Here is a 27557-nt window from a genome sequence, read left to right as displayed (position 1 = left end):
TCACGCGAGTCTTCGGGAAAAGTTGCCGGTTTTTTTCCACGCCTGCCGCAAAGGCGCGCGGTATGCTGGGACATGTAGTCTGGCCAGCCCTTGGACGCCCCCTCAGATGAATGGGACCGGGGATGACTGAGAACTACAGCTCTTGGGCTGGCCGCGTTGGTGGCAGCCGCGGAAGAAGAGTGGACCGAGACGGCCCTCGGGCAACGAACAGCGGGCGGTGGTGATGTTCAGTGAGGGCTTACTAGGGTAGCGATCTAGAAGGGCGCTCTGCGCGCTCGCACCCTGTGCCTCCCACCGGCCATGCGCCCGGCCTTCGCGGTGGGCCTGGTGTTCGCAGGCTGCTGCAGTAATGTGATCTTCCTAGAGCTGCTGGCCCGGTGAGTGACCCTCGCGGGCCGCGCCCGGGCTCCCGGGGATGATCTGGGTTGCTCACCCCGTCCACCTCCCCACTTCTCTGCACTGGGTACCCGCGCTGCCCGCTACTCTGCTGCCCTGGATACTGCTCCATCCCTTAGCATCCAAGTGACAGGGACACCCAGGATGCTGCTGTCATCACCTCGATGCCACACTTTGGGAGTTTGATGCTTGGAGACTTTTTTCACTTGACCGATCCAAGGTCTTAAGGAGCTAGTGGCAAAGCCAGTTCTTCCGCTAAGCCACCCTCTCCCTATTACTCATCCAACTCTTAGCACTTTTCTCCGTCCAGTTAGTGAATGACACGTGCGTGTCCGGAGCTAAGCCTTCTCACATGCAAAGCAGTCCTGTTTTGTACACGTTCCAAAGAAAGTTTCGTTTGTGTGTACCGACATGACCTGCAAAGGATTTGCTTTTATTGGTCGTAGAGATGATTGCGAAGACTTTACCCAAACTCACATGCGAGTGATGTGGAGAGCAGTTAACTACTGGGCTGTCGCCATGGTCCCTGAGCATTTAGCTTATTACAGGCTTTAATTGAGAAGCGTGCACGTTGAAGTATAGCTTGAGAATGACTACGACACTTTCCCAAAGGGAACAGGGTTGGCTTTGTGTTGGTGTCTTACAAATAATGTTGGGTAATAGTGTGCAAAGTTCAGTGGGCAGAAGTTAGAGAAGAGACAGGAGGTGGAGTGGAAAACGCTTAGGACCAAACAGCTCAAGTTAGTAATTTCAGGTTTGGCTCCATTACCCTCTGGCAATACAGACTTTTCCAGCCCCTTAGCTTCTCTGGGCCACCGTTTCCTGGCAGTTCACTAAGACCTCACAGTACAGTAATAACTACACATTCTGGGTCCATCGACTCTCGGAACAGCCCTGCGTTCTAGGGTTACATTGTTTGACTGGGAGTGAAACAGATGCAAAGTTGGGTGGCTTTTTCCCTGCTTGTAAGTGGCAGAGTAAGAAATGGCCTCAAGACGTTTGTCTAACTAAGCTCCTAGCCCAATACCTTTTCCAGCTAGCTCCCTTTCATTCTTTAATCTGACCGGTCCATAGTGAGATGTCTGGTAGAAGTGTGTTTTATTTAATACTGTTGGCTTAAGTCCACTTATGGTCACCTCTGTGTGGGTTAATCATTGCTGCTAGAGAGCTCGCCATTTTGCTATACAGAGTGTTGATGAAGATCAATTGTTTGCCTTGGGAGTGGTATGGAATATGAAAATGAAAGGGAAAGTTTCCGGCTGTAAGCCTGATGCACTTCAAGGGAAGGAGACTTTGGAATTTGATATATATTAATATATTTTTAAATAAAAAGGTGATATATTCAGGCCAGCTATAGAAACAAAGTCAGATAATTGCATTGAATATGCATTGAGTATGCCATTAAATGAAGTGGAGACTGTACGCACTAGCTTATGAGCTCTCGGCCAAAGTACGTGATTTCACCCATCTAAGGTGTGAGAGCCCGTCATCCCCATGGGTCCTGAGGGGTTGAGTGAGATGCTTGTGGACAGCCTGCTGCACACTGATGCTGACTTCCCCTGTCTCCCTTACAGTTTTGTTTCAGGACAGGCACACCTTGTCTTTTTGGGATGATCCAGGAAAGTTATGGATAAATTTATCTTTCTTTGTTGTTGTTTTGTTTTGTTTTGTTTTTCGAGACAGGGTTTCCCTGTAGTTTCTAGAGCCTGTCCTGGAACTAACTCTTGCAGACCAGGCTGGCCTCGAACTCAGCGATCCGCCTGCCTCTGCCTCCCGAGTGCTGGGATTAAAGGCGTGCGCCACCACCGCCCGGCTGATAAATTTATCTTTATAAAGTCTTTTCATTCCTTGTAGGAAATTTTATTTAGAATTTTATTAGGATTAATTTGTAAATGAATCCGAATTCTTTATTTAACCCTTTTTTTCTTGTAAATCTGCATTTTGGTGTGCAGTTGTGGGTTTTCCTGCATTGGTAAAGAAGTGGGCTCCTAACGCAATGCATAGTACATTAGACCGATAGCAGCTTATTCCTGGTTTGTTTAGGCACACAATAACTTCCCATTGTAGAGCAGGAAGATTGGACCTGATTAGACCAGAGGGTATTCAAAGTTCCTTCTAGATAGGATCTTGAAATCTGTGACTTTAATCTTAAGCAGTTACGGTAGAAAGCTCATTAGAGAACAGAGGCTGTGCTTTTTAAATGGCGTCCTTGGAACCCTTGGATGTCACTCTAAATCAGAGGCTGAAATGACTTGTTGAGAGAAGGGATTGTTGAGCCATTTTCCCCCAATTAGAAAGCAAATTCAAGTTCTTCTTGCTGACTTTCGTAGACCTCTAACTGGGACCAGTGATAAATTAGAAGCCCTGTGCATTGACAGTTACACAGTAGTGAGATCTTGATTCCTCTCTTAAGGTGCTACTGGTCAACCTTCAAAACATGACACACATGTATGATTATATATATATATATATACACACACACACGCACACACACACACACACAGAACGAATGAAGCAGGCAAGATAAGATACTGTGTGTCTTAACATCAGGATAACAATCTGAAAGATTTTATTTTTCCCCTTTAATTTTTCCATCAAGAACATGACTTTGAACTAAATAAGGAAGTTTTATGTCCAGAAAAGAAAGAAACGAGGTGTGAACCATCTGCCTAATTCATTCTCTTCAAAGTTGCTTTTTCTTTTTCTAGATTGAAATTTGGGTTTTTGCCAAAGAAAATCCCAAGTAAGAGAAGTTGTCTTCAGTTGATGGTTATAAGTCTTAAAAAATAAAGAGAAGGAAAAGATCCAGGGAAAACGTTTCAGGTTTTTCTTTGGAAGCTTTAAAATGAATTATTCCAGTTCACAGAACACCCCCCACCCCAGCTGTGCCAGCAGCGTGTCCCTAAAGTACTCTCTGCATTAGCTTAAAGAAGCATTGATCATAGGATCATGGGAATACATAGGGAGGCTTAGGCATCCCATGGAACGAGAAAAAAGTAGAACAGAATTATCAGAGGACCTGATGGGAGGGAGAACAGGAAAGGGATTCCGTGATTCCGGGGGGGGGGGGTGTGGCGGGGGAGGATTTCTTTTTGATAATATATCAACCATATCAACCTTGTTCCTTTGCCCTGAAGTCCTACTTCATGGAGTACCATGTGACCTTCATGTCTTTAGTGATAAAATATGGATAAAGGGGAAACAGCAAAGATCATCTGAAGGATACAGTTGTAAATTTTTCAATTTTTAAAATCTTTTACACAAATATAGATATCCTAGAGCACATTTGCTTAATGTGAGGCCTCCCCACCCTCGCTGACTTGCTTGAGTGAAGGGCAGACTCTGCGTCCCAAGAGTGTGAGCACACAGATGAAAGGGACACGGTCCACCTTCTGGAACATTTCACTGGGACTGTGTTCTTGCTACCCATGGTTCACGCTTGGCTCCCGTGTGCTTTTTCCCCCTTCTCTTGAGGACGGAGATCCAGGTCATTCCCACTAGGAACTCCTCCTGATTCTCTGTAGAATGGCTTCTCAGTAAGGACCCTGTAAGCTTTGGCCCAGGCCTTTAGTAGAAAATGGCAGGGAAGGCTAGAGAAGTGTTGGTCCTTCAGCATGGGGCCTGCCACTTGACGCATGCTTTCCCACTGAATTCTCGTGGCAGCAATGTATAGTTTCCATCTTACACAGGGAAGGAAAAGGGTGTCCTATGCGATTGTTCAGAAGGGTAACTGCTGGGCCGAGGAGCCGCCTCACTGGCTGAAGTGCTTGCTGCGCAAGAGTGATCACATAAAATACCTGTAATTCCAGCCTGGACAGGCGGTGACAGGTGAACCCCAGAGCAGGCTGGCAATCTCTGTGAGCTCCGACCTTGATCGAAAGAGCCATTAAGGGTGATTCTGGACATCAACCTTGGCACCTCAGGCTTCCACATGTGCATGTACACAAGCACACCCCCACGAATGTGCACACCCACATGCACACACGTGCACACACATACATGCACACCTGTGCCCAGAGATGCACACGCACACACAGGGGCGCAGGGGAAGGGCAGCTGCCATTGGACTGATGACTCTCAGTGTGTAGGCTCCTCATCGTCCTGGTTAAGTTATGTGGCGGCCACTGTTAGGTGCTTTTCTGGACGCTGTTCGTTTACACAGCAGTAAACCAGTGAGACAAGCACTCGCTGTTCCCATTTTAAAGAAAATTGGATTTAGGAGTTGATTAGCTGCCACATCGCACAGCGAGTGACAGAGGTGCTCTTGCATGTCAGTAGGAAACAGTGTGGGGGCACCGTCGTTCTCAGCGCTGTGCTGCAGCAAACACAGAATTCACACACTCTTGCATGCAGAAGCACAGGCATGCCTTTTCCCACAGGGATGGAATAGGGGACCTTTAAGAGAATAGATTCCCAGGGCCCCAGCCCAAGACAGTGAGATCAGTACTAGGAGAAGGGTGAACCTCCCCTCTCTTTGTTCATTCATTCATTCACTCACTCATTTATTCACAGTCCTGGAGATTGAACTCAGTGCTTCCTGCATGTAGGCAAGTATTCTGTAATGTCACTAAGCTATGTCCCTAGCCCCTCTACTTTTTTTTCCCTTTTAATTTTTAGCCAAAGTCTCCCTGAATACTGCCTCGCCTACCCACACTGCTAGGCTTACATGCATGCACTGCCACGCTCAGCCTGATCCATGGGTTTCTTGAAGACCAGCCAGGACAGAGGTGACCAGCACTGCTAGGAACCATCTAGAGTTAAAGTTCTGCTCTCTTGTATTGACTAATGGTTTTAATTAGATTCTTGAATGAGATAAATGTCTTGCACGATTGTTTATGGATTCTTACAAAGTTTAGCCTTTTCCCTTGAACCCAAGAAAGACAAATTGAACTGCATGTAGAGTCATAGGTTTCAAAAAACCTTCATAGGCTTAAGTACAGCCCTGTGTCACCTTGAGACGGTGAGCCTCGCTCTCTGGGATTGCTGTGTTCCTTGGCATTTCTGTGCATGTGGGTGTATTTACGGATTTGCACTGGGGATATAGCTCAGTGGTAGAGTGCTTGCCTAGTTTGCTGACTGGTTGTGTGTGTCAACTTGACATAAACTAGAGTCATCAGAGAGGAGGGAGCCTCAACTGAGAAATGCCTCCCTAAGATTGAGCTATAGGCAAGCCTTTGTACGGCATTTTCTTAATTAGTGATTGATGGGGGAGGGCCCAGCCCATTGGGTGGCGCCTCTCCTGGCCTTGTGGTCCTGGGCTTTTTAAGAAAGTAGGCCATGGGGAGCAAGCCAGTAAGCATCACCCCCTCTACGGCCTCTGCATCAGCTCCTGCTTCCAGGTTCCTGCCCTGACTTCCATCAGTGACAACCGTGATGTGGAAACGTAAGCCAAATAGACCCTTTCCTCCAGAGCTGCATTGGTCATGGTGTTTCATCGCGGCAACAGTAACCCTAACTAAGGCACCAAGCATGTTCAACACCCCAGCGCCTAACTGTGTATCTTGCCATTAGTGTTTAGTATTCACAGCACCAGTAGGGAATGGAGTTGGCTTTAATAAATAGCCCTGTATTAATAGTATTAATATGAAGCTGCTTTTAAAAGCCTGTTCCGTGGGGTCAGGTGGGTGGGTACGATGAAAAGATAGACTCTGAAGCCAGCTAACTAGTCTTAGGGGGCAATTTTGATGCACACTTGGGATGTCTTCAGTGAGAGAACAGAGCTGAGGAGTGGTTCGAGGAAACTCTCAACATTTCACAAGACTAATTTTCAGAGTGCCTCAGGAGGGATGTCAGAAATAACGTTCATACTATGGCGTGCGTTCCTAATAGTCACTGTGGAAGACTCCTGCTCTTGCATAGAGCACAGAAGAGGACCTGTTGGGTTCCAGGAAGATCTCTTGACTAGCTACTGTCTTAAAGACCCACATGAGGGTTGTGGAGACCTGCTGTGTGCTACAGTCGTGTTTCTCAGTCATTTTTAGCTGACTATCCCCGCCCCAGAGCCCATTTTTGACAGTTCTTCTTAATCACACTTCCATAGATACACAATTATGTTGATTTGTGTGCAGATATGTATCTGTGCCCTATTAAAATAGCAAGCCCCCTTCCCATCCCTAGAGCTGTTTATTGCTTTTGGGGGGTGCTGTCTGAAGTCACTCCCCTATCATCAAGTGACCTTTAGAAATACATGAACTCCAGGAGAATTCCAGCATGTTTTCGTCTTTGACTAGAGACCTTTTGGGTGGGGGGGATGTATGTGAGTTTACTAGGAGATTTCCTGCAGCTAACTAGGAAAGCCACCTCATGTTCCTGTCGGTGAGAGAAATCCTCACGCAGGGCCTGCTACTCTAGGAAACCCAGACAGTAGAGTTGGGCATTCCCTGTGACACACAGTGTCAAAGTGTGTGATCCATGGCATGTGAGAGCCAATATAAGGAAGGACCGTGGCTGCAGAAATCTATCCTGCTATTTTGGTGCCATAAATATAACAGGTTGTAGTGCATTTTATCTGAGTTTGTGCCTTGTGTTTTCATTTCTGCTCTTCACTATCCAGGAAGCACCCAGGATGTGGGAACATCGTGACATTTGCACAGTTCTTATTTATTGCTGTGGAAGGCTTCCTTTTTGAAGCTGACTTGGGAAGGAAGCCACCAGCTATCCCATTAAGGTATGGCACATTGAAGACTTGCTGAGTCCTTTAAGACCTAGAAGGTGGAGCCTGGACAGAAAGTATGAGGCACGTGTTCCTCAAGTTTAGGTTATGGGTGACAGTGGCGCCATTAGTTTTATGGATTGCATTGTTATGCTCTAGAAACCTATTTTTAGAATAAAATTCCTGCCGTAAATAGCTGTGATGGCAACAAGTGCATGTGTGCATGAGACAGGGTCAGAAGGACTAGGGTGACCACATTCTGACAGTCGTGTATTCGTCCTCTGGGTTGGTAGAGTTATTGATTATGCTAAGAGTGGTATCATTAAACATTGTGAAAACAGTTGACTTTTGGAAATGAGGAAGCAGTGAGTATACAGCCCGGCAATTCCTGAACGTCACCGAATTGCTGCTCACAAATGGGTAATTTCATGTTGTGTGGATTTTGCTTCAGTGAAAGGAAAATGATTGACAAGTTAAGAAAAAATGGTTAATGCCAGACTTCTGTTCATCAGTCCAGGTTTGCGCTAAGTATCTTCACACACAGGGCCAAATACGACGATTTTATGGTGGAGAGGCTGGAGCTAGAAGTGTCCTCCCCACGGCAAGGGTTTAAGTGGTGTCATTCAGTTCCTTTGGGAGTGACATTCCCAAGTAAACGTCCCCAAGTGCTCAAGCTCATCCTTGTCCGTGTTCCTCTGCTGCCTTCCAAAGTAGCTTGCTAAGCTTATTAATAGTGTACCTTAGTTTTTATTAATGTAATACTAAATATTTTAATTTCCTACTATTGGGTTTAGTATTCCCATAAACTTTCTGTTCCTGCAAGCCAATGTGGACATCATGGCAGGAATACCACCATTTAAAAAAAAAAAAAAAAACCTCAAGCCAGGCGGTGGTGGCACACGCTTTTAATCCCAGCACCCGGAGGCAGAGGCAGGCGGATCTCTGTGAGTTCGAGGACAGCCTGGTCTACAAGAGCTAGTTCCAGGACAGGCTCCAAAGCTACGGAGAAACCCTGTCTCAAAAAACCCCCCAAAAACCAAAAAACAAAAAAACCTCCTTTCCCTTATCTGCTTTTATGGATCAGGGTATTTGGTGAAAACATAAAGTATACACACATACACACACACACACATACACACATACACACACACATATAGCACCCTTGCTAGCTAACCTCTGTCTCTCCTTCTCTCCTACCTGTTCTTCCATTTCAGACTCTATTTTTTTTTTCTTTTTTAGACAGGGTCCTCTCACTATGTAACCCTGGCTAACCTGAAACTTTGTAGACCATGCTGGCCTCAAACTCAGAGCTCACCTACCCCTGCCTCCCAAGGACTGGAATTAAAGGTGCGCACCAACATGCCTGGCCTTCCTCTACCACGTTATTATTGCACCGTCCCCCACGTTGCCTTTTGTCCCCCATGATCTGTCCTAATTGTCATATCCCCATCATGTCCCCTTACAGTGACTATTTTATTTTCTGCATGTGAATTAATAATCAAAGTTTTGCTCAGGTCCTTCATCCCCCATAAACAATTTTTAGTACATGCTATCTGTCTTAGTAGCTACATGGAAGAATTAATTAACCTGGAAGATATTGATAGACTCTTTTTTCCAACGGCATCTGTCAGGGGCCAGCCTCGACAAAAAATACCATTCTCCGGAGTGGAGGCGTGGGGATTATAAATATTAAAGAATACGAAGATGTGAATGAAAATAATAAAACAGAAACATATAGGATACTAATGGGAGGGAATTTTTCAGTGAGTACTGAAAATTTGCCCGTGTTAAATTTCCTACTGGTTAACATACCCCTGACCCCAAAAGGTAGGAATAAAACAAAAGATTGCTTTAACAGACAAAAGCCAAGGCTACATTCTTCGCTCATGCCCTAGAGCCCTAGACTCACGCCCTAGACCAAACACACGGTGGCAAGGCAAACCACTCCCTGGATGGAATCCCAAGTTATTTCCATAAAGGGAACTGGAACTTAGTTGGAACCTTAGACTTCACTTTAGGTAGGAACCAACTACTTCCCTGTTTCAGGAGCAAGAGGTCTGGCAATTAGCCACACCTATTGACAATAACCTTGAGAGAGCAGAACTCTCTTATTTACAACTAGGTGGGGCCTTTGTTTGAGGTAGAAGTACCGTAACCTTGAAGAGGTAGAAACAAGTCCTAGACTCTCTGACCTTTGGCCTCTTTGTGCCTCCACCTAATCACGCCTGCTTCTCTGGAGGGAATTTGGCAAGGAACCTTGTAAAGTGACTAGCAGGTGTCACGTAGAAGTTGTGAGGCAGCCATCGCTAGTGGTCTTCATGCCTGTAGCACTGTTCTCTATGGTAGTTGTCAAGTTACTTAGACTCTTACTGCAGCCTTGGCTTTGTCGTCTATTTTAATGTCTGTCCAGCTCTATATCTAACCAGAATCAATAGAGAAGATGATGTGGGGGTCACTGTTGTTTTATTCTTTTTAGACACAAAACTGTTTAGAAATCTGTGCCCAAGGTTGAATATTTTATGAACAATACAAAACCATTGTTTACATTTGCTCTAGATTGTCTAGGCATTTATTTAAAAATTTTTTAAAAATATTTTTGAGTGAATCATGAAATTGCTGTTATCTAATCCTTTTTGACTTGCAAAAACATGACATGAATATGGTTTAACTTAATATTTATGAGAGACATCTTGAATATTTTCTAGACCAAGATGAAAACATAAAAATATAAAATTTTTAGTCCATTTACTTATTCACAGTATTCATTTACTTACTCATTTATATGTGTCTCTTTATTTTCTAAGTCACGATTATAGGATTTTTTTTTTTTTTAAGACAGAATCTCATTTTGCTGGATGTGGAACTGAGGATGACCTTGAATTCCTGATTCTTCTGTCTCTAAGTGCCAGGATTATTGGTGTCTGCCAAGATGCCCTCTTTATGTGTCATTGGGGGATCGAACCCAGGGCCTCATCCATGCTAGTCAAGTTATTCTTGCCAACTGAGCTACAATACATCCTTAGCTCATAGGGTTTCTTTTATTTCAATTTTTATTATAATTTTAAGACTTATGAATTCTCAAGTGACAAAGTCTCTGGCTGGTCTTGGTAGAACATGTCTTTAATCCCAGCACTCAGGAGGCAGAGGCAGCACACTGTGGTCTATATAGTCAGTTCCAGGCCATTCAGGGCCACAGAGAAAGACCTTGTCTTAAGAAAAAAAAGAAAGGAAAAGAAAAGAAAAGAAAGAGAGAAAGGAAACAAGACTCTGATTTTAAGTATAAGTTCCTACAAATCAAGGGCTATCCTTGATTTTAGAGCCTACTGGTTCAGCGTATAAAATAATTTTCACAGTGGCTAGGCTAAACATGACAAATCTTTGAAATCTGTTTTTTTTTCAAAATTAAGAAAAATAATACTGTATAAATATACACAGGACGCATTTAGGAAATTAACCATTTTCAGATTCTCCAGAGGCCTATGAAAAGTATCTACAAAGAACTAGTACATTAAAAGGATTATCTGTCCACTTAAAATGTCTTACTATGGATTAAGTTTGTAAATCCTAGTTATAATTCCCTTGAAAAACATTCAAGTGTTTGTTTATACACATTCAGAAATTTGAATTTTCTCTATGCTAGTCTGACTCGGTGAAGTATGCATAGATGTCCTTACTATTTGACTTTATGTGATAATGGTTCTTATACTCTCTTAACGGAGAGGAAGGAAGCCGGGTGACTTTTAAACCAATATATGTATTTCTATATCAAAGTTTCTTGAAAAGTGTCTGTGTCCTCTCTCACTGCAGGTACTATGCCATCATGGTGATCATGTTCTTCACTGTCAGCGTGATGAACAACTATGCCCTGAACCTGAACATCGCCATGCCCCTGCATATGATATTCAGATCAGTAAGTGCCAGCTCGCATGTGTGTCCTCTGAAGAGCGCGGTGAGGTGGGCAGACCAAGCATGGGACAGAAATAGCCAGTCTTATAGGAAGTCAAGTCTAGGGCATAATGATAGGTTTGCTTTGAGTCTTTGAACGGGATGGGGAAAGTGGTAAGTGAATGGCTTACTATTATTTATCTGAGGTCTAATAGATGACTAATAAAAGTAAAATTAAAATTTCTCTGGGAAATAGATTTACTTCCTATTTCCCTCATCTGGCTTATTTTGAGCTCATACTTACTACTGAAGCTTTTCTTTACCCTCACCCCTGCCTTGCAGCTTTTTGCTTTGTAGTTCAGGCTGGCTTGGAACTCCCCGTCCTCAGACTCAGCCTCCTGAGTGCCAAGTTTATGGGCTTGTCCCATCACACAGGGCAGGACAATTGTTGACGAAGGGGATTTCTCTCAAAATGATAATCCATTTTCTTTACTTCTGCGTGATGAGCTCTCTCTGTAGTTGGTGCATAAACAAGAGCAGAGTGTTCCAGAAGAGCGGGGAAGACGTCAAGGAGTATGTAGGCGGAGTTGCAACAGACTGCACAATGGGTGGTGGTGGAAATGACATTATCTTGTTGCCTGAGATTTTGTGAGATTGTGTCCTGTGCCTGCAGGGCTTGCATGAGATAACTGTAACGATTGAGGTGACCTACAAAGCACCAGCTCACAGCCCTTCCATAAACTCTTATTGATTGACACCTTTCTAGGGAAGAGGGAGATCCCTGCATGACTTCTTTCGTTATGGAGGTGGGAAAACCTCAGTGGAAGTTCTGTGCATACATTATAATCTATTATACATTACATAGATGGAGAATTGATGGAAGTAGCTCCAAAGTATCGTCCAGCCCTATTAGTCATGCTTTGGTTAGGACCAATTAATGAGAACTAATCTTTTTTTCCCACTGTATCTTGCACTGATTTTTTTTTTTTTTTATTTCTCAGGACAGATATTTTTGGCCTCTATTCTTTGCCTTACTGACTGTTCATCCTTCCTCCCGTGTTTCCCCATGTCTGTTTTCTTACCCATCGTGAGTTGTGTTTCCTTCCCTGGTGCACTGAAACAGTCACCCCTGTCTTCTTTTACAGGGCTCCCTGATTGCCAACATGATCCTAGGAATTATCATTTTGAAGAAAAGGTAACTACACACCTCCATGTTTGGATGGATGTATGGATGTGATATTCCAGGTCACCTCTGTGGACTGGGCACCTTTCTTTTCCCACAGTGGGTGAGAGGCTGCTCTAGCCCATCAGCCTTTCCCTGAGTTCTTTCTCTCAGAATCATGGGTAATGATGACTTTTCCTAAGGCGGCTGAGCAGGCCAGCGGCTTTTCCTGTGGCTTCCTGTGGGGCCAGACAGCTCTTGTTACCACTGGATCTTCAGTGCCTTGTCAACCTATGAAAGCAGTTGACACGAAATTTACTGTGCAGTGTGATCACCGTTAGCCACATGTGACTCTACGTGTGGACTTACATTTTCTAAGTGAAATAAGGTGAAATATTTTCTCACTTTTACTAGGCACATTTTAAATGCTAAGTCGCCACATGTGGCAAGTGGTGGCCGTACTGGAGAATGCGGCTATGGGGCGTTTCCGGGGAGTGGTCACGGAAGGTCTGCGGGTTGTCCTAGAAAGTGCTTTGTTGTTTATTTTTAGTCTTGGCATCCCTGGGGGCTAGATCCCAGGGTCTCATACGTGCTGCGAGCTTTCTTATTAATCTGCATGTTCAGCACACATAAGGTACTCATCGGTGTACTGTATGTAATGAGCTGGGGAATAATTTTATATGAGAAGAGGGTTTCCAGTACAGGCCCATGAAGGAGGAGCAGAAGGCTGGGGTTATTCTCTGTAGCTGCTGCAGTGGTGTGGCTGTGGTAGGACTGGGGTGGGAAATGGCAGGAACTGCCTGGCACGCTTTTCCAAAGTACCCACCTCTCACTTGAGTCTCAGCCCTTACCACTGAGGGGAAAGGGACATTAGGGAGAGACAGTAGGGAGTCTACAGGATTTCTCAGGGGAAGGTCATCTTCATTATTAAAACCAAAGTAGTGCCATTGATGCTGTGTTTTCAATTGTCCGGTTTCTGGTCTCAGGATTAGGGCTCCCTTGGCTTGGGAAGAATCTGCCGATTCAGGGAGGGAACGAACCTAAAGGGGTTTTGTTTTTGAGATTGTTTTTTGAGTCAGAGTCTCATTAAATAGCCCTGGCTGGCCTGAAACCAGATGTGTAGACCAGGCTGGCTTTGAACCCACAGAGAGTCATCAGCCTCTGTCTCCCAAGTGCTGGATTAAAAGCCTGTAGTGCCATACTGTTTGGCTAGAACCTACAGTTTTTAAGCACTAAGGGCTGTATCTAAACAAGGACAGCTGTCCCATCTTGCTAGACTCCTTGTGTGTCCTTTATCTCTGGAGGCTGTGGAGCCCCAGTGCTGCTCCCTGTGAGCTCTCCTCAGCCCTCTCTGCCTTTGTGCAGACTTTAAATGGCCAGATGTTTTGTTGAAGATGAAGACTGTACTTGGTAGCTAGACTTAGACTTTACCTTAGAGACCTGGGTTTAAGCTTTGATTGTGTGTGTGTGTGTGTATGACAACTGTCCTTTAAGTTTATGAATTATAGTCTCCTGATACAACCTCACACTGTCAGGGGCTCTGCTCAACGCCTGTTTTCCTTAAGAGTTCTGTTGGAATCTGTTACCTTGGGTCTGAGCCTTTGACCATCCACAGAACAGAAATTTCTCTAACTTTTCTATATTTATTTATTCTTCCCCTTCCTCCCTCCCTCTCTTCCTCCCTCCATGGTGTCCATGATCAAACTGGGGGCCTAGGAAAATGTCCTGCTGCTAACCTCTGATTCAATTTTACCTTCTTATTTTTTGAACAAAGCCCTTTGGAGAATTTAAAGCTCATGTCTCTATTTTTCTTAAACATTATTTTGGCTTAATTTTAAAACTGCTTCAACTTGATGTTTCTGCTGCACTTTTGCTACACAAGGTCTTATTAGCATCTACTAACTATATGCATTATGGTGATTTCATACATACATACAAATGCATTTTGATTATATCCATCCCCAAGCCCTCTTGCCCTTCTCCCACTCCTGCCGAGCCTCTGTTCTTCCCAGCCAGTCCCCCTTCCCTTTGGTACCCCACTTCTCTGTAGTAGGCCTCTCCTGCATCCCTCTCTCAGGGCCTCAGCCAGTCCGATCAGCTCTGATGAGGTATTGTCATCAAAAGATACAGTGTCCTTGGGTAGAAAAGAAGTGATTCATTCTGCAAGTTTAATTTCTTCTCATCCTTCCTGGGGCCTTTCCCTTGATTACCAAGGCTCTGAGGGGGATCATAATGATACCATTTTAGTTAATGGGAAATGTCACTATGATGCTGCCCTTGGCTCTACAAATTGCATATTCCTCCTTTTATCCCGCTGTGCCGACATTTTACAAAATCATTTAAGTTATCCAGACTGTTTTTAAAGAACTACCTTCCTTGGAGAATGGGCATTATTCCCCAAGTTTTAACTCTTGTCATTTGTGCCTGATAATCTGTTGTTCCTCTTGAATAGTGTGTGTGTTAGGACATGATTCTGGGCTCTTAGGATCGGAAAAACCACGGGTGCAAGTGAAGATTGAGCAGACCGCATTGGCTTCTGGAGAGCTGACTTCAGTGTCATGTGACATCTGGTATATGTTATGTCTTCTGGTTTTGTTTACTTTTTCAGTTTCTGATAACAACCTACTGGTTGACTCTGTTGACACTACAGTGAGACTCTAGAGGTTTCTGTTTGAACCACATGCTGCCCGACTGTAAGTCCCCCTCCGTGGTCCCCTCTCCTAAAGCGTTCTTATCCTTGTTTTACAGATACAGTATGTTCAAGTACACCTCCATTGCCCTGGTGTCTGCAGGGATATTTATTTGCACGTTCATGTCTGCAAAGCAGGTGGTAAGAATCAGCTTCAGATCCTTTGTTTTCTCTACCTGTCATCGGGCCGCATAACCAGGCACCTGTAAAGCGAGAAAGGGATCGGAGTGCTTAAGTAATACAGAACTCAGCTCTGCGAGAGAGGAAGAAGTGGACAGCAGAAATATGCCCCTTGCGTCTCGGATGTTGTTCGTGGTTCTAGTCCCTGTTCCTAGTATATGTTCTTATTTCCTAGACTTCCCAGTCCAGCTTGAGTGAGAAGGATGGATTCCAGGCATTTGCATGGTGGTTACTAGGCAAGTACAGTAGTTACAAAAAGCTAATTACCTCTGCACTTTTCTTTGCTGAGTGTTCTCCTGTGGGACATGTTTCTTGGCAAGAGCTTTAGGCTAAACAAATTATGCCAAGGAGGAGAGTGACACCTGGGACCAATATGTCTCTGAACCTTAGTGTTCAAAAAATTAAAAGAGGGCCGTGCTGTATGTGGGTGCACGTCTCCATGGTTGTCACTGGCACAGAGAAAAGTCTGCCGTTCTCCTTAGGAGCACCGTGTGGAGTCTTCTGTTTCCTAGTGACTGGTCCACTGAGTACAAAACCCTGCAAAAGGAGGGTGAGTTAGAACTCTTGACTCGGTTTCCCAGGGACACAAGGGCTTATTTTCTTCTTAAGTTCACTGCGCCCTATGGCAGTGTTCCCAAATCAACTCTCGGGGGAATTTTTAAAAATACAAGTATCTCCGTGTGGAATTAATTAGACAACCCCTACAGAGCCTCGTCCTCTCTTGGATTTGGAGGAAATATTTTCAGGAGTCACAGGAGTAGATTCACACTGTTTGGGTGGAAGAAAGTAGCAGCGAAACCTTGTGTCCCCTTATCTTGGCTTTGGACTTTAACCCTTTAGCTTGCTGAAACTATGGGAAAAATACTTATCCAATGGGAAAATTCTCCGAGATATGGACATACTACTCATAGGGAAAAATTAATGTCCAGTAACTTTATACCCTTATAATCTAGCAGTCAAAGAAAACCAAGAACAATAACTTTTCATTTGTGACTTACCGTATTGGCAGGATGGTAAATGGCGCTGCCACTCTGTGAGGACGCAGTGACAGCCATTTTCATAAAAGCCGTTGGCAGAGGAAATCGATTGCCTTTCTCCAAAATTATTGTGTATTGAGCTTTTTAAAGGTCTTAAAGTTTTTTAAATGTTTGACTCAGCAGTTTCCATTTATGAGAAATTATCCTGAGGAAATAATTAACATTTTAGGTATTTGTGTTTATCGATTTCAGTGAACTAACTGGGAATCTAAGTGCTCTCAGACATGTGTCGTGCAGCCACAGACAGGGCGAAGTGTGGGTCCTCGACCACACACTGAGAACACATCTAATCAGGGACGTAAAGGAAAGGTTCAGAAGAACCTCATGAGAAAAGCACGGTATAACAGACATATGGACAGTTATCATCCTCTTTTTTAAATTGTTGCTGCCTTTCAACCCATGGCTGTCCTGTTAGGAATTGCAACTCCTCTGCCATCAGCAGCCCTGTGGCCACAGGAGCTGCAGCCTGAGGGAATACAATTCCCTCAAGCACAGACTCTTTCAAAGCTAAAGGGAACTTAACCAAATCTCTGTCCCCCTGAAGAACTCAAGGTTCAGAGGTTGAGGTGGAACCCTGCTCCTCAGAGAGACTGAAGAGCAAGCAGTCACCCCCTCTCCTTGCGTCTCTCCAGAAGCCCTCATGCTGCTCCTCAGCCCCCCCCCATCTTAAAAACCCTCTCCACCTGGCTTCTCCCGACCACTTCTGTCAGCTAGTTGCTGACGGGGCCTCCTGGCCGCAGATGAATTTTATTTACTCAAACGCATCTTTGCACCATTAAATAAATGTCCCAGAACATAAACAAAAGTAACACACCTTAAAATAATATTCTACAACAGAGTCTTACCCTGTCTTAGTATACAGAAATACATATAAGGGTGTGGAAGTGGGAAGCTGGAGAGGATTTCATGGCGGCGTTGTGGTTTTAAAATTTACATATCCTATGTGATAGTTACAGAACTGTAAATACTGTCTCCTTAAGAAAATATGTCAAAAGGCATCTTGTAACTGACCTTTTTTTTTCTTTTTTTTAGGCATTGGAGCACTGACCTTTGCCCTGCTGATGTCAGCGAGGATGGGCATATTCCAAGAGACTTTATACAAACAATTTGGGAAACACTCCAAGGAGGCATTATTTTATAATGTAAGCAGCTTTTTGAACCCTGGGAAGGTGGAAATTTCTGATTTATGTTATGTTATGCCAAATGGAATCTTAATGTAATTGACAGATTGTGTTTTTGTTAGTAGCCAGCCTTTAGACCAGTAACGGAAGTGCCTCAGGCAGGGGGATAATATGCGTTTGGAGTGAGTTATTTATATGAGATGATCATGATCAACCACATAAAACATTTAAGGAACCAAGGCCCACAGAGATCCTGTAGGTAAAATTGTTAAGATCAATATGGAGCCGGGCAGTGGTGGCGCACGCCTTTAATCCCAGCACTCGGGAGGCAGAGGCAGGCGGATCTCTGTGAGTTCGAGGCCAGCCTGGTCTACAAGAGCTAGTTCCAGGACAGGCTCTAAAAAAGCTGCAGAGAAACCCTGTCTCGAAAAACCAAAAAGAAAGAAAAAGAAAAAAAAAAGATCAATATGGAGAGCCCAGCGCAAGCGGCCAGGAGTGTGGACATGAGTGGGTGAGTGGGCAGGTCAGGGGTTGGGTATTGGGGGCCCCAGTTCCCCAAGGGCTTTTACTCATGTGAGAATTCATTTCACCGCCTGTCCCTGAGCTTCTTCATGCTAAGGGGTGACCTCACACTCTCCCCTACAGCTCTTCTCTGCCCTGCCCCTCCTTTATTGCTATTGAAATGTGCCCAGAGAGCTGCCCCCCCAGGGCCAGGGGTGAGATGGTGAGACCGTTCCCTCTGTGCGCGATTAATCCGAACAGGCAGTTTGACACATTAACTTGGAGCTAGAGTTTGTGGCTAGGGAGTTTTAGAAAGTAAGCATTTCGTTTGGCTCGTACCCACCACTGAGAGCAACGCCAAGCACAGTGAGGGCTCAGCAAGGGTCACGTGATGTGATCTCACATTGCACTGCGGTAGTGAGGATGGTAGTTGTCCAGTTCCTTATGTGTCCTCTTCCTCTTTAGTCTCAGCTCATCGTTTGTTTCTTCTTGACCCCAGATTGTCTTCAGTCTCTTTTTGTACGAGTTTCTAAATATTTTGAAATCTTTGTGGTCCTTGTAATTTTCAAATCCAGTATGGAGCAAGTCCTTTCGGGCAGAATGACTGTGTGCTGAAGCCCCCTTTCCCTTGTGAGGGGAGGATTCTTCGACTTCCTCATTGGTGACCATCAGACTCCGTAAGATGTCACGGCACGTGATGTCAAGGGCACACGGGCACTGATACTTCTACTTTCGAGGGGCTGACTTGCTTGTCAGATGGCTTTGAGTCATTGTGAAGCTACCCTAACTGTTCTGGAATGGCTTCAGTCTTTACCTTCATGAGATTCCTTTCTTCCCACAGCACGCCCTTCCACTTCCTGGTTTCATCTTCTTGGCCTCTGATATTTATGATCATGTCGTTCTGTTCAATAAGTCTGGTAAGTCTGGGGTCATGTGGCCGTATTGCTTGCCAGTTTCTGAGGCAAAGCTTCATTTTGCATTTGGCTCCAGTACAGCTTTCATTCATGTTTATCTGAACCTTTGCACCTTCCGGGTGTCCGCATGCTGCTTTGAGTCAGTGGTCGCAGCAGAAGGGCCTTGATGGCTCTTTCCTATGCGCTGCAAATAAGGCTGTCCTTTCATGTTGAGAATGCAGACAAGCAGTACCAGCCCTCAGCTGGACCTGGAGCCCGTTAGGTGGCAGCCGGCTGTCTCTGTGTCTCTCCTGCCACGAAAGACAGAGCTGCTCACAGGTCTAAGCTGCCTCTGCACTAAGCAAGAGGAAGCAAAATGACGACAGGCCTTGCTTCCTAGCTACAGATCATATAATTGAGATAAACTCATTACAAACCAAATTAAATTAAAAGAATGTATGAAGGTAAGCTGCTGCTTTTTAGAGGGGCTACTTTGGAACTTGGTGCTAGACGGTCACGTATACAATCTGATCATCAAGAGTGTTTCATAGATAGGTAAACACTTAAGAGACACCTTCCCTGAATCAAGACTTTATGGTACACACCCCACAGGTAGTAAGTGTGTGTTGTGCTGTGTTGGGCCTGCTCTGCATATGCAGTGTTGTACCTGTCATTTGACCTAAAACTGTGTAAAAGTTGGTGGTATGTAAAGAGCCCACAAAGCCCTGGCTTAGAAAGCGCCATTTCTCGTTATTTCCACCGTAGTTGTGAAGAACCCGGGAGTCCCACAGAGCTCTGACTCTTACTTAGCATAGACCGGAATCAAGATGAATAAAGGGATGTGTGGGCCAACTTTTTTAAGGGAAATAATACCACTGTTCCTATTACTGTTGTTACCTGTATAGCCTTGTTCAAAAGATGAAAGGTTTAAGCGTCCAGCTGGCATGATTGTCCTCTCTTCACCTCTGCAGAACTCTATCAGATTCCAGTCATCAGTGTGGCTATGCCCATCATGTGGTTCTACCTCCTCATGAATGTTGTGACTCAGTATCCTTTTGCGGGCTCTTTTATTCATGTCTCTGTGTTGTTTTGGCAGAGGAATGGTCGTTCTAACAATGGAGGGGACCTGAGTTTGGGTTTTGCCTTGACTTCTGTAGTGAGCTGCAGACGGGTAGATCTGCTCTTGAAACTTCTTTGTAGACGGGAAAGAGTCTGTAGTGGTGCAGGTCAGGTAGGCCACGCAGAGGAAGCAGGACTCCACGGATGGTTTAGAGCCAGTCATGCCATGAGATGAAATGAGCTGAGATTTCTCTAAGTTCCTGGTGTCCTAAGTACTGTTTATTATTTCATGACTGTTATAAGTCGCTGCAAAGTTCTGAAACAAACTTCAAATTAAGACTCATTTAAAAGTAATTATATTAATAGAAGGATCTTACCATTCTAAAAGTTGTGATGTCTTTAAAATATTGAAACAGACTGAGGTTGCCTGCCTCCTTTTGAAATCACCACCTAGGCTTGCTATACAGAGCCCCACTTTGAAGGAGAGAATGGAGGCCCGAGGACAAGAGGAGTAAAGGTGAGCAGGACCACCTTCATGATGGTGCCACTCTGGCCTTGCTGTGGAGGTGGCCTTCACTATAAACTGTAATGAAAGTCCTTAGTAATGGGCTGTTAGGAACGGCAGGGCTGGACTCTTTCAGGAAGTGCTACTGAGGAGGATCCTCAGAGTGGCTCTCCGTGTTCTCTCAGCATGTCAGAGTGAAGGCAGGAGTCGCACCTAAAGCTTCTTCCCTGACCGTTTACCGAGAACAGCCTTAACCAGTCCTCCAGATACGTGTGCATCCGGGGTGTGTTCATCCTGACAACAGAGTGCACCTCGCTCACCGTCACGCTGGTTGTGACTCTGCGCAAGTTTGTGAGCCTCATCTTTTCCATCCTGTACTTCCAGAACCCGTTCACTCTGTGGCACTGTCTGGGCACCTTGTTTGTCTTCATTGGGACCTTAATGTACACAGAGGTGTGGAAGAACTTAGGGACCACAAAAAGTCAGCTGCCGAAGGACGACAAGAAGGACTGAGGTCTGCCAGGGACAGACAGCAGTGTTACGTGGTAGAGGCCTCGGGCGCATTTCACTTTGGTTAATGCGAGATTACCACAGTATTGAACCCAGCGGCCAGAGCATCTGGGAAGGATGAGACGCATCTGCTTTTCCTGGCCGCCAGACAGCGTTTGTAGACTCCGCATAGGCATCCCTGAGACAGAATAAACAACACAGACAAGGCTACCAGGCAGACTCTTGGGTAGCCTCTGCATTTGCTTTCCTGTTTGTGTGCCAGAACATCAGAACCACACTTGTTGAATTCCAGGTCCTCCGAGCCACTAGTTTTCCACCCATGCAATGGCCTTAGATAAGGCCATGCCCTTGTTGCTACTGACGGTGTTATTGTGACAGCCATTACCCTTCTGTAGCTGTGTACCTCTTTCCCCATCACCTCTCCACACTTCAGCACTTTACAGTGTAGCCCATGTTCCAGGCACAGTCGGGCACTGAGGGATCCGGTGGGCATGTGACAAATTAGACCCCGGGAGTGGTGCGGCTGAACTCCCTCCAGTGCGCTGGGAAAGAGGCGGAGCCCTGGTGGTGCGTGGCTGGATGCTGCTGATGCTGGAGCATCACTTTAGTATTTTAATCAGTGCAAGGACCACATGCTTCCTCCACCTGCTGCTTTCTGGGCTGAGAGCGGTCCCGCAGCGCTCGTGGCATATGAGAAAGGAAGAAAGGTTGGGAGCGGATTGAGAAGAGGGAGACCTTCATCCATCTCCCATATGAAGCTCCTCAGCCGGTTACAGACATGGTGACGGAAGCATGACCCAGCACAGCTCACTCCATCAGCGCCCTGAGACAGTTGTCCCGTGAAGCCACACACACTCATTTTTCAGGTGTGCCTGTGACAAGCTTTAAGGCCCGGTATTTAGTATTTAGAAGGCACCTCTTCCTGTCACTCTGAGAGCCGCCACCTGTCGAATCACTGACGAGTAGATTGATATACAGGTGTGAGTGTGATGTATGAATCAGGTCAAAGCCCGCTACCAGAGTGAGGTCTTGTTTTCCCATAGATATCAGACTGTTCCTGATGGGTGTGGCTAGGAGGTTGCATGTGAGCAGAACATGTTTACATACAGAAACACACCTCCTTTCTGCTGATTGTTCTGAAGGTCTGGTTTTCCTGTCATGGATAATCTTGAGAATGAGTAACCCTGTCAGATAGTGTGTGTGTGTGTGTGTGTGTGTGTGTGTGTGTGTGCGTGCGTGTGTGCGTGTGTGCGCGCGCGCGCTTGTATGTGCCCTCAGCTGGACTGTATGTGACTGAAGAGTGTGTTGTTTTAGTTCCTCTTTTCTCCACTTAGACTGAGACCCTCATTAACCTCACCTAGCTGCCGGCTCCTCGGCAAGCAGCTAAACTCACTGTTTCTCTTGCGTATAGACAAAGGCCTTTCATCCTTTTGCTGTGTGCAGACTGTGCTCTCAAACTGAGACGTGGCTCTCCACGTTTCTTAGACTCACTTTAGTTCTTTATCCCATTGTCTGAAGATTCTTTGATGGGTCTGAACGGCAGCAGTAAAGAGAAGTGCCCCAGTCCTCCGGGTCCCTGGGGAAGGCAGTTAAAACTGCCTTGCTTTTTTGTTACATTAAATACAGGTACTGATTCTCCACCTAAGTCCCCAGGTTTACAGACTGATTTGTCGTTCCAGCCATTCACAACTTCCCTGTGCTGGTAATGCTCTATTCACAAAGATGCCGAATTAGATGCGAACCCCATTCATGGACCCAGAAACTCCTTGACTGCTTTGAAATATGTGGGGTCGCTTGGCCCAGCCTTGCTATAAATACCAAGTGTTAAATGTTCCCTTAAAAGGCTGGAATAAAGTGGTCTCTCCTTCATGTGTAACAGGAGAATCTGCCCCTGAGGCTCCATTCTGATTACTCCTAACAGGACCCAGCCTTCAGTTCCCCAGCGCTCTCCTCTCCATCCCGCGAGAGTGAGGCACTTCGTAGTTACCTGAGACTGGCTGACTCAGACAGGACTGAACCGGACCCGCCATTTCACAACGTCTGTCCCTCTTAATACGAATACTTTGTGAGTCTTATTAGAGGAGATGTAGGGACAAATAAGAGGTCAGAGCACTCACAAAACAAAATGTTCAGCTGAAAGGACAGAGCACACAAGGGCCCCAGCCTGCTTCCTCCTACGCTCTAGTTAGATAGAAGAAAATGGATCTAACAGACACTGCTTACACTTTTGTAGAATTGCTGTTGCAAAGGTTTTTTTGCTTTAATTTTCATTGTATATTTTCATTGCACATGGTCCTGTGGGGGACATTTTCATACGACTGAGCACATCCTCCCCCCACTAACCCCCTTCCCCCCTCCTGTCTGCCTGTTAGGCCCCTTTCTTCCTCTGTACAGTTTTGCTTCTGCCTTCAGATCACATATACATCCGTGATTTTGTGTCTCTACACAAAGTCTAGGAACTGCAAATGAGAGAACAATCTGATGTTTGTCTTTCCTACCCTGGCTGAATTTGCTTACTAGGATTCATCTCCAAATCCATTCATAAAATCATTCTTTAAAAAGCTGTTCCTCTGGCCTGGTTCCTTTTTCCATGCAGATTGTAACAATTTTAAAGGGGGCAAATAAGCCATCTCATCAAGGCCAGAGTCACTGGATGTAGAGATATGTCTACTAAACATCCTTGTTCTTTCAGCTTCAGGAACATCATGTAGTGCAACTCAGGGTAGGGCTTAATACGTAGTGTACTTTAGAGCAAGAGTCAGCCAGGAAGTGTACTGTTTCTGCGTGCCCACGCAACAGCCTGACTGGTGTGTTTGCCGAGGTGGCGGGAGAGGACGGTGGGTTCTTGAGTTATATTTAATCCCTGCGTCTCCTATAACCAACATACTTTTGTAAATGCTATCTTTATCACTGTTATTAGAAATGTCGTTTCAGATTTTGAACTTTTTTCTTGCAGTACTGAGGATCAAACCCAGGGTTCCATACATATTGTGGGTTCTTTTATTTTCTTTTCATCCGACTAAAACAACCAACAACACACTAGCTAGAGGTATATACAGTTCAGTTCATGGTGGGATTTGGTGTGTGTTTCCTTTTCCCTTCTTCCCGCCTAGTTGACCAAAGCACAGCACTGCAGTTCCCTGCCAGGGTGGTCGGTGTCCCCATAGCTCCCTCTTCTGGGAGAAGCACATGATAGTTGCAAGGGTTCTCAACCTTTGTACCCCTCTTCCTCCCTTCTGGGGCCAGGCTTTGGTTTTTGCAGTTTTCTTCCTAGCTGTACCCCGGTCCCTTACTGCGCCTGCATTCCCTTTGCTATTTCCTACTGAGCAATACCTGTCATTCTTGCTCATGCCTCTGTTCTTTGGGGCCTCTTGATATCTTTTTAGGAGTTTTATAGGGTGTTTATATCTGTCCAGCATGTTTTATGTGGTGTTCCTGTAAGCAAGCATTGCTGTAAAAGTGCAGTGTATAGGGAACATGGCAGAGTGTTTAAAGGGCATGTGAACACGGAAGCTTTGTCTCAGCTGTCTGCATATTCTTTTCCAGCTCAGCCCAAGAGCAGAGAATCCCTGCCATCTTCCCTGCTACCTGCCCCTTCTTACTTGATTCCTTTTAGCCTAGAGATGGGGAAGGGGAAACGCAAAGTCAGGGATAATTCTAAATCAGTGAATTAGCTGCGGGTGGTGGAAATGATGTCGGAGAACCAGTTTGAGTGAACCTGAGCAGGTAGACACGTGCGCTCGGAGAAAACCACATTGTAGAGATCTGAAACTAAGGTCCTCTCTGCGGCTAGAAGTAGATAGAATTAGGAGGAATTCTGCTCCTGCTAGATCAACAAAGCGTTTTGGTCTCAGTTGGCTTTCTGCTGAAGTTGTTGACCGAATCTTGTCTGTGGCAGCTCATGCTAACATTGAGAGAACTGCCAGTGTAGAGAAATGTGCTCATTTTCCCTATTGGTTGGTGTAATGTTTGGAAATAAACAATATTTAGGTACATATTCAAGTCTTGGAATAGATTTGCTATGACCAGACCTGGGGTGGGAGACCGATGCCTCTCAACTTTATAGTGTGTTCTTGCTTTCCAGAAGTTTCCTCCCTGTAGACATTCTAGGAATGGAAGGGGCTGGGGAGCATGCATAATTCATTTCTGAACTGCCAGCGCCTGGCACAGTGTCTGACATGTGTTGCACGAGGAACCGAATGCCTGCCAAGGCCTCCTCCTCCTCACTCTTCATAATGGCTCCTCACAACTGTTCCCGGTTCTCATTAGCTGGCTAGTAAGAAAGCCAAGGAAGGGGACGAACCCCAGTGACTCCAGCCGTGAGGAGGAATGGGGGCTGTTGTTGGAGATGGGTGTAAAGTGCTACCCTGCTCTTGGATGCCTTGATGCCGGGTGGTAGGAGGGATGAGACTGGTGTGTGCATTACCATGGAGAATTGATGCTCAGGAAGACGCTCACCAGGAGCTCGTTAGAGCCTCCTAAGGGTTTTGAAGTGGCTTCCTGGTGACGGCTACACTCCCGTCTCACAGCCACTGAAGTCTGTTGCTGCCTGCTGCCTGCTGCCTGGAGAGCTGTGTGTATTTGTCCACACTGAGTATCACAGACATTTGCCCGGAGCTTTGCCTGCGGAATCACCAGCAAGAGGCAAGCAGCAGAAGAGCCAGAGACAGAAAAGGCCTGGTCTGCACTCAAACACATGGGGCCCATATTTGAGGGGGAAACTGTAATGACGCCTTTGACAGATTGAGTTAATTTACATCTTTTCTGTGGAAGGTAGACTCCTCAAGAAAAGTGGGAGGCGGCGTTATCTCCCCGCCGCGCAGAAAGCCTCTGGGCTTCGCTTTCAGCGGCGAGCGTTTCTGTGCTCTTTGCCTTCTTTCCAGAGAATGGCCTCAGCTTCCCAAAAAGAATGGTTTGAAAAGTAACAGATTACGGAAGTGAGGATCTTACTCATTCAGCCTCTGAGCGCTCCGTTGAGCATTTCATTTGAAGAACAAAGACCCGAGAAGGAGGGAGCCGTAGCAGCCACGTGTGTAGAACAGCCAGAAGACATTAGTGAGCATTCAGACTCGGAGCTGTGTAAATATCAGACATCACTCGCAGCCTTATGAGATATTCGGGCAGTTAAGGAGGAAAGGAAGGTTCTTTGAATAAAACGCTTTGCCACACTGAATGTATCTGTTTACCGTCGTTTCTTATAAAGAGCCATTTTTCACCTCTGAAAAAACTCATCAGACATCTGGTTTTTTATCTTGGATTTGCAATCATTGTTTCTTAATAAAAGTGATAAATCCCTGCAGGTGCATCCAATCACCATTGCCTTCAGGGGCTTGTGTGTGGTTCAAGAGCGCTCCGTTCTTTTCTTGCATGTGGTGGGACGTTCCACTGTGGGCCATTGTCAGCAGCTGATGTCGTACAGGAAGACCAGGAAGAGGCCCCTTCCTAGGCTACTGCCTGATTCCGCTTCACAAGTTTAAAGTAGATTGGCCAACCTTCGGGATCCTAGAAGATTGTGGCAGCGTCTGCAGCCAATCTCTCCAATATATTGATTTTTATAATTCTGTGTGACCAGCCCCCTGTCTCCATAAACTGCATGACTTTTACATACATCTTTTACACAGAAGTCACATATGCGCCAGGCAGCTTGCCATTCGGGCTGTTGGTAGTCGGGCTCTGCAGTAGCATGCGTGTGCAAATGCAGTAGCATGCGTGTGCAAACAAAACTGCAAGATGCTGCTAGAAACAGAGTGTTAAGGATCCCTTCTCTTTACAGCTGCCATGGATCTCTGTCAGGCAGAAGCGGGGGTGGGGTGGGGTGTAAGTAGTCCCCAGCCTACAGCTTTGAACTGGAATGACCCTGGAGTCCCGGCATGCTAAAGTCACGCAGGCATAAAACAGTTTGAACTCTATAGGATGTTCTGATCTGCAGGCCTGAGAAGAGGCAGCTCTCGAGATGGTAGATTATGGTTTGGTTCAGACCTTAAGTAACCCGTGTGTTTTCATGAGCCAAGCGCTCTTCTACATGGTGCCCTGTGGTTCTGATACCAGCAGCAAAACAGTTGTACACCCCCGCACAGATCTCTACCCCAGATGCTGATAAGAGCCACCGCGCTTGGGAAGATGACACAGAGACCGGCTTCCTAGGTCCCCCTTGGTACAGATCATTCAAGCACCTATCAAAAAGAGTGCATATCACTGAGTTTTCTGTTCATGTCACAAAGTCTCTTTCCCAGGAAAAACAAACATGTGACTATTCAGGATTTGTCAACAGCCAAAGCTTTTAGCGATGTTCTTTATCTGCAAATTAACGTAGTCATCTTGTCATTAAAATGAAGCTATTTTAGGTGTGATTGTTTCCTAATCAGCACTAGCATATGGCTCTGTTACCACACACGACTGTGAAGCACACACGCGCTAGGAAGTTGAGCTCATAATGATAATCGCTGGAATTTGTCACGGTGAATGAAGTGGATTGCACACACACACACACACACACACACACACATCCATGTGGGGTTCCCAGAATCTCTAACATTTGATTTTGATAGTTATATAATGCAACCCCCATGGGAAACCAGCAATGTAAGGGAAATTAGTTTTGTTTGACACCAGGAGCCCGAGGTGCCGAAGAACACCTAACTTACCTCACCTGTCCCTGTTAGAGCTAGGTCTGAGCTGTTAGACTCCAGAAGCTGGGCTTTCTGTACTCTGCCCCCTCTAAAGTCCCAGGAATGAGATTCCTCTCTGCCTCTCCTCGCTGGTACACATCTCCATGTGCTAAAATGCCGGCAATGCACCTCAACTCTCTTCCCAGAGGATCGGCTTTGCTGCGATTCATAGTCCTCTCTCCCAGAGCTCTAGTACAAACAAGAAAAGAAAACCTCAGGAATCTGGTCACAAGACAGGACAGGACTGGTTCCTCGGTGTTCACACCAGAAGGTACTATCCCTCCTGGTGTTCGAGCACA

At 45.6% G+C, this 27557-nt stretch overlaps 1 protein-coding gene across 1 annotated transcript; it reads left to right on the top strand.

Annotated features, from left to right (window-relative positions):
• Positions 1–78: 78 nt before the first annotated feature.
• Positions 79–24587, top strand: Slc35b4 (solute carrier family 35 member B4). Its single transcript, XM_038319165.2, has 10 exons — positions 79–377; positions 6950–7063; positions 10856–10958; positions 12079–12128; positions 14844–14925; positions 15140–15200; positions 17034–17143; positions 18465–18540; positions 19488–19563; positions 20347–24587. Exons 1-10 carry the CDS (start codon positions 301–303, stop codon positions 20591–20593), a joined length of 996 nt encoding a protein of 331 aa, XP_038175093.1. The 5' UTR covers positions 79–300; the 3' UTR covers positions 20594–24587.
• Positions 24588–27557: the final 2970 nt, after the last annotated feature.

The sequence above is a fragment of the Arvicola amphibius genome, chromosome 2, assembly GCF_903992535.2.
Source record: "Arvicola amphibius chromosome 2, mArvAmp1.2, whole genome shotgun sequence".
In the NCBI taxonomy this organism is placed as follows: Eukaryota; Metazoa; Chordata; class Mammalia; order Rodentia; family Cricetidae; genus Arvicola; species Arvicola amphibius.
Note: the sequence above shows the minus strand (reverse complement) of the source record. Positions and strands in the feature narration are given on the sequence as shown.

What these genes read in the sequence shown, in the direction of transcription:
- Slc35b4 (XM_038319165.2), top strand. Translation starts at nt 301, where the DNA reads ATGCGCCCGGCCTTCGCGGTGGGCCTGGTGTTCGCAGGCTGCTGCAGT. An exon ending in TGCATATGATATTCAGATCA is followed by an intron (nt 10,959 to 12,078) that starts GTAAGTGCCAGC and finishes CTTCTTTTACAG; the next exon opens with GGCTCCCTGATTGCCAACAT. An exon ending in CGTTCTGTTCAATAAGTCTG is followed by an intron (nt 18,541 to 19,487) that starts GTAAGTCTGGGG and finishes TCACCTCTGCAG; the next exon opens with AACTCTATCAGATTCCAGTC.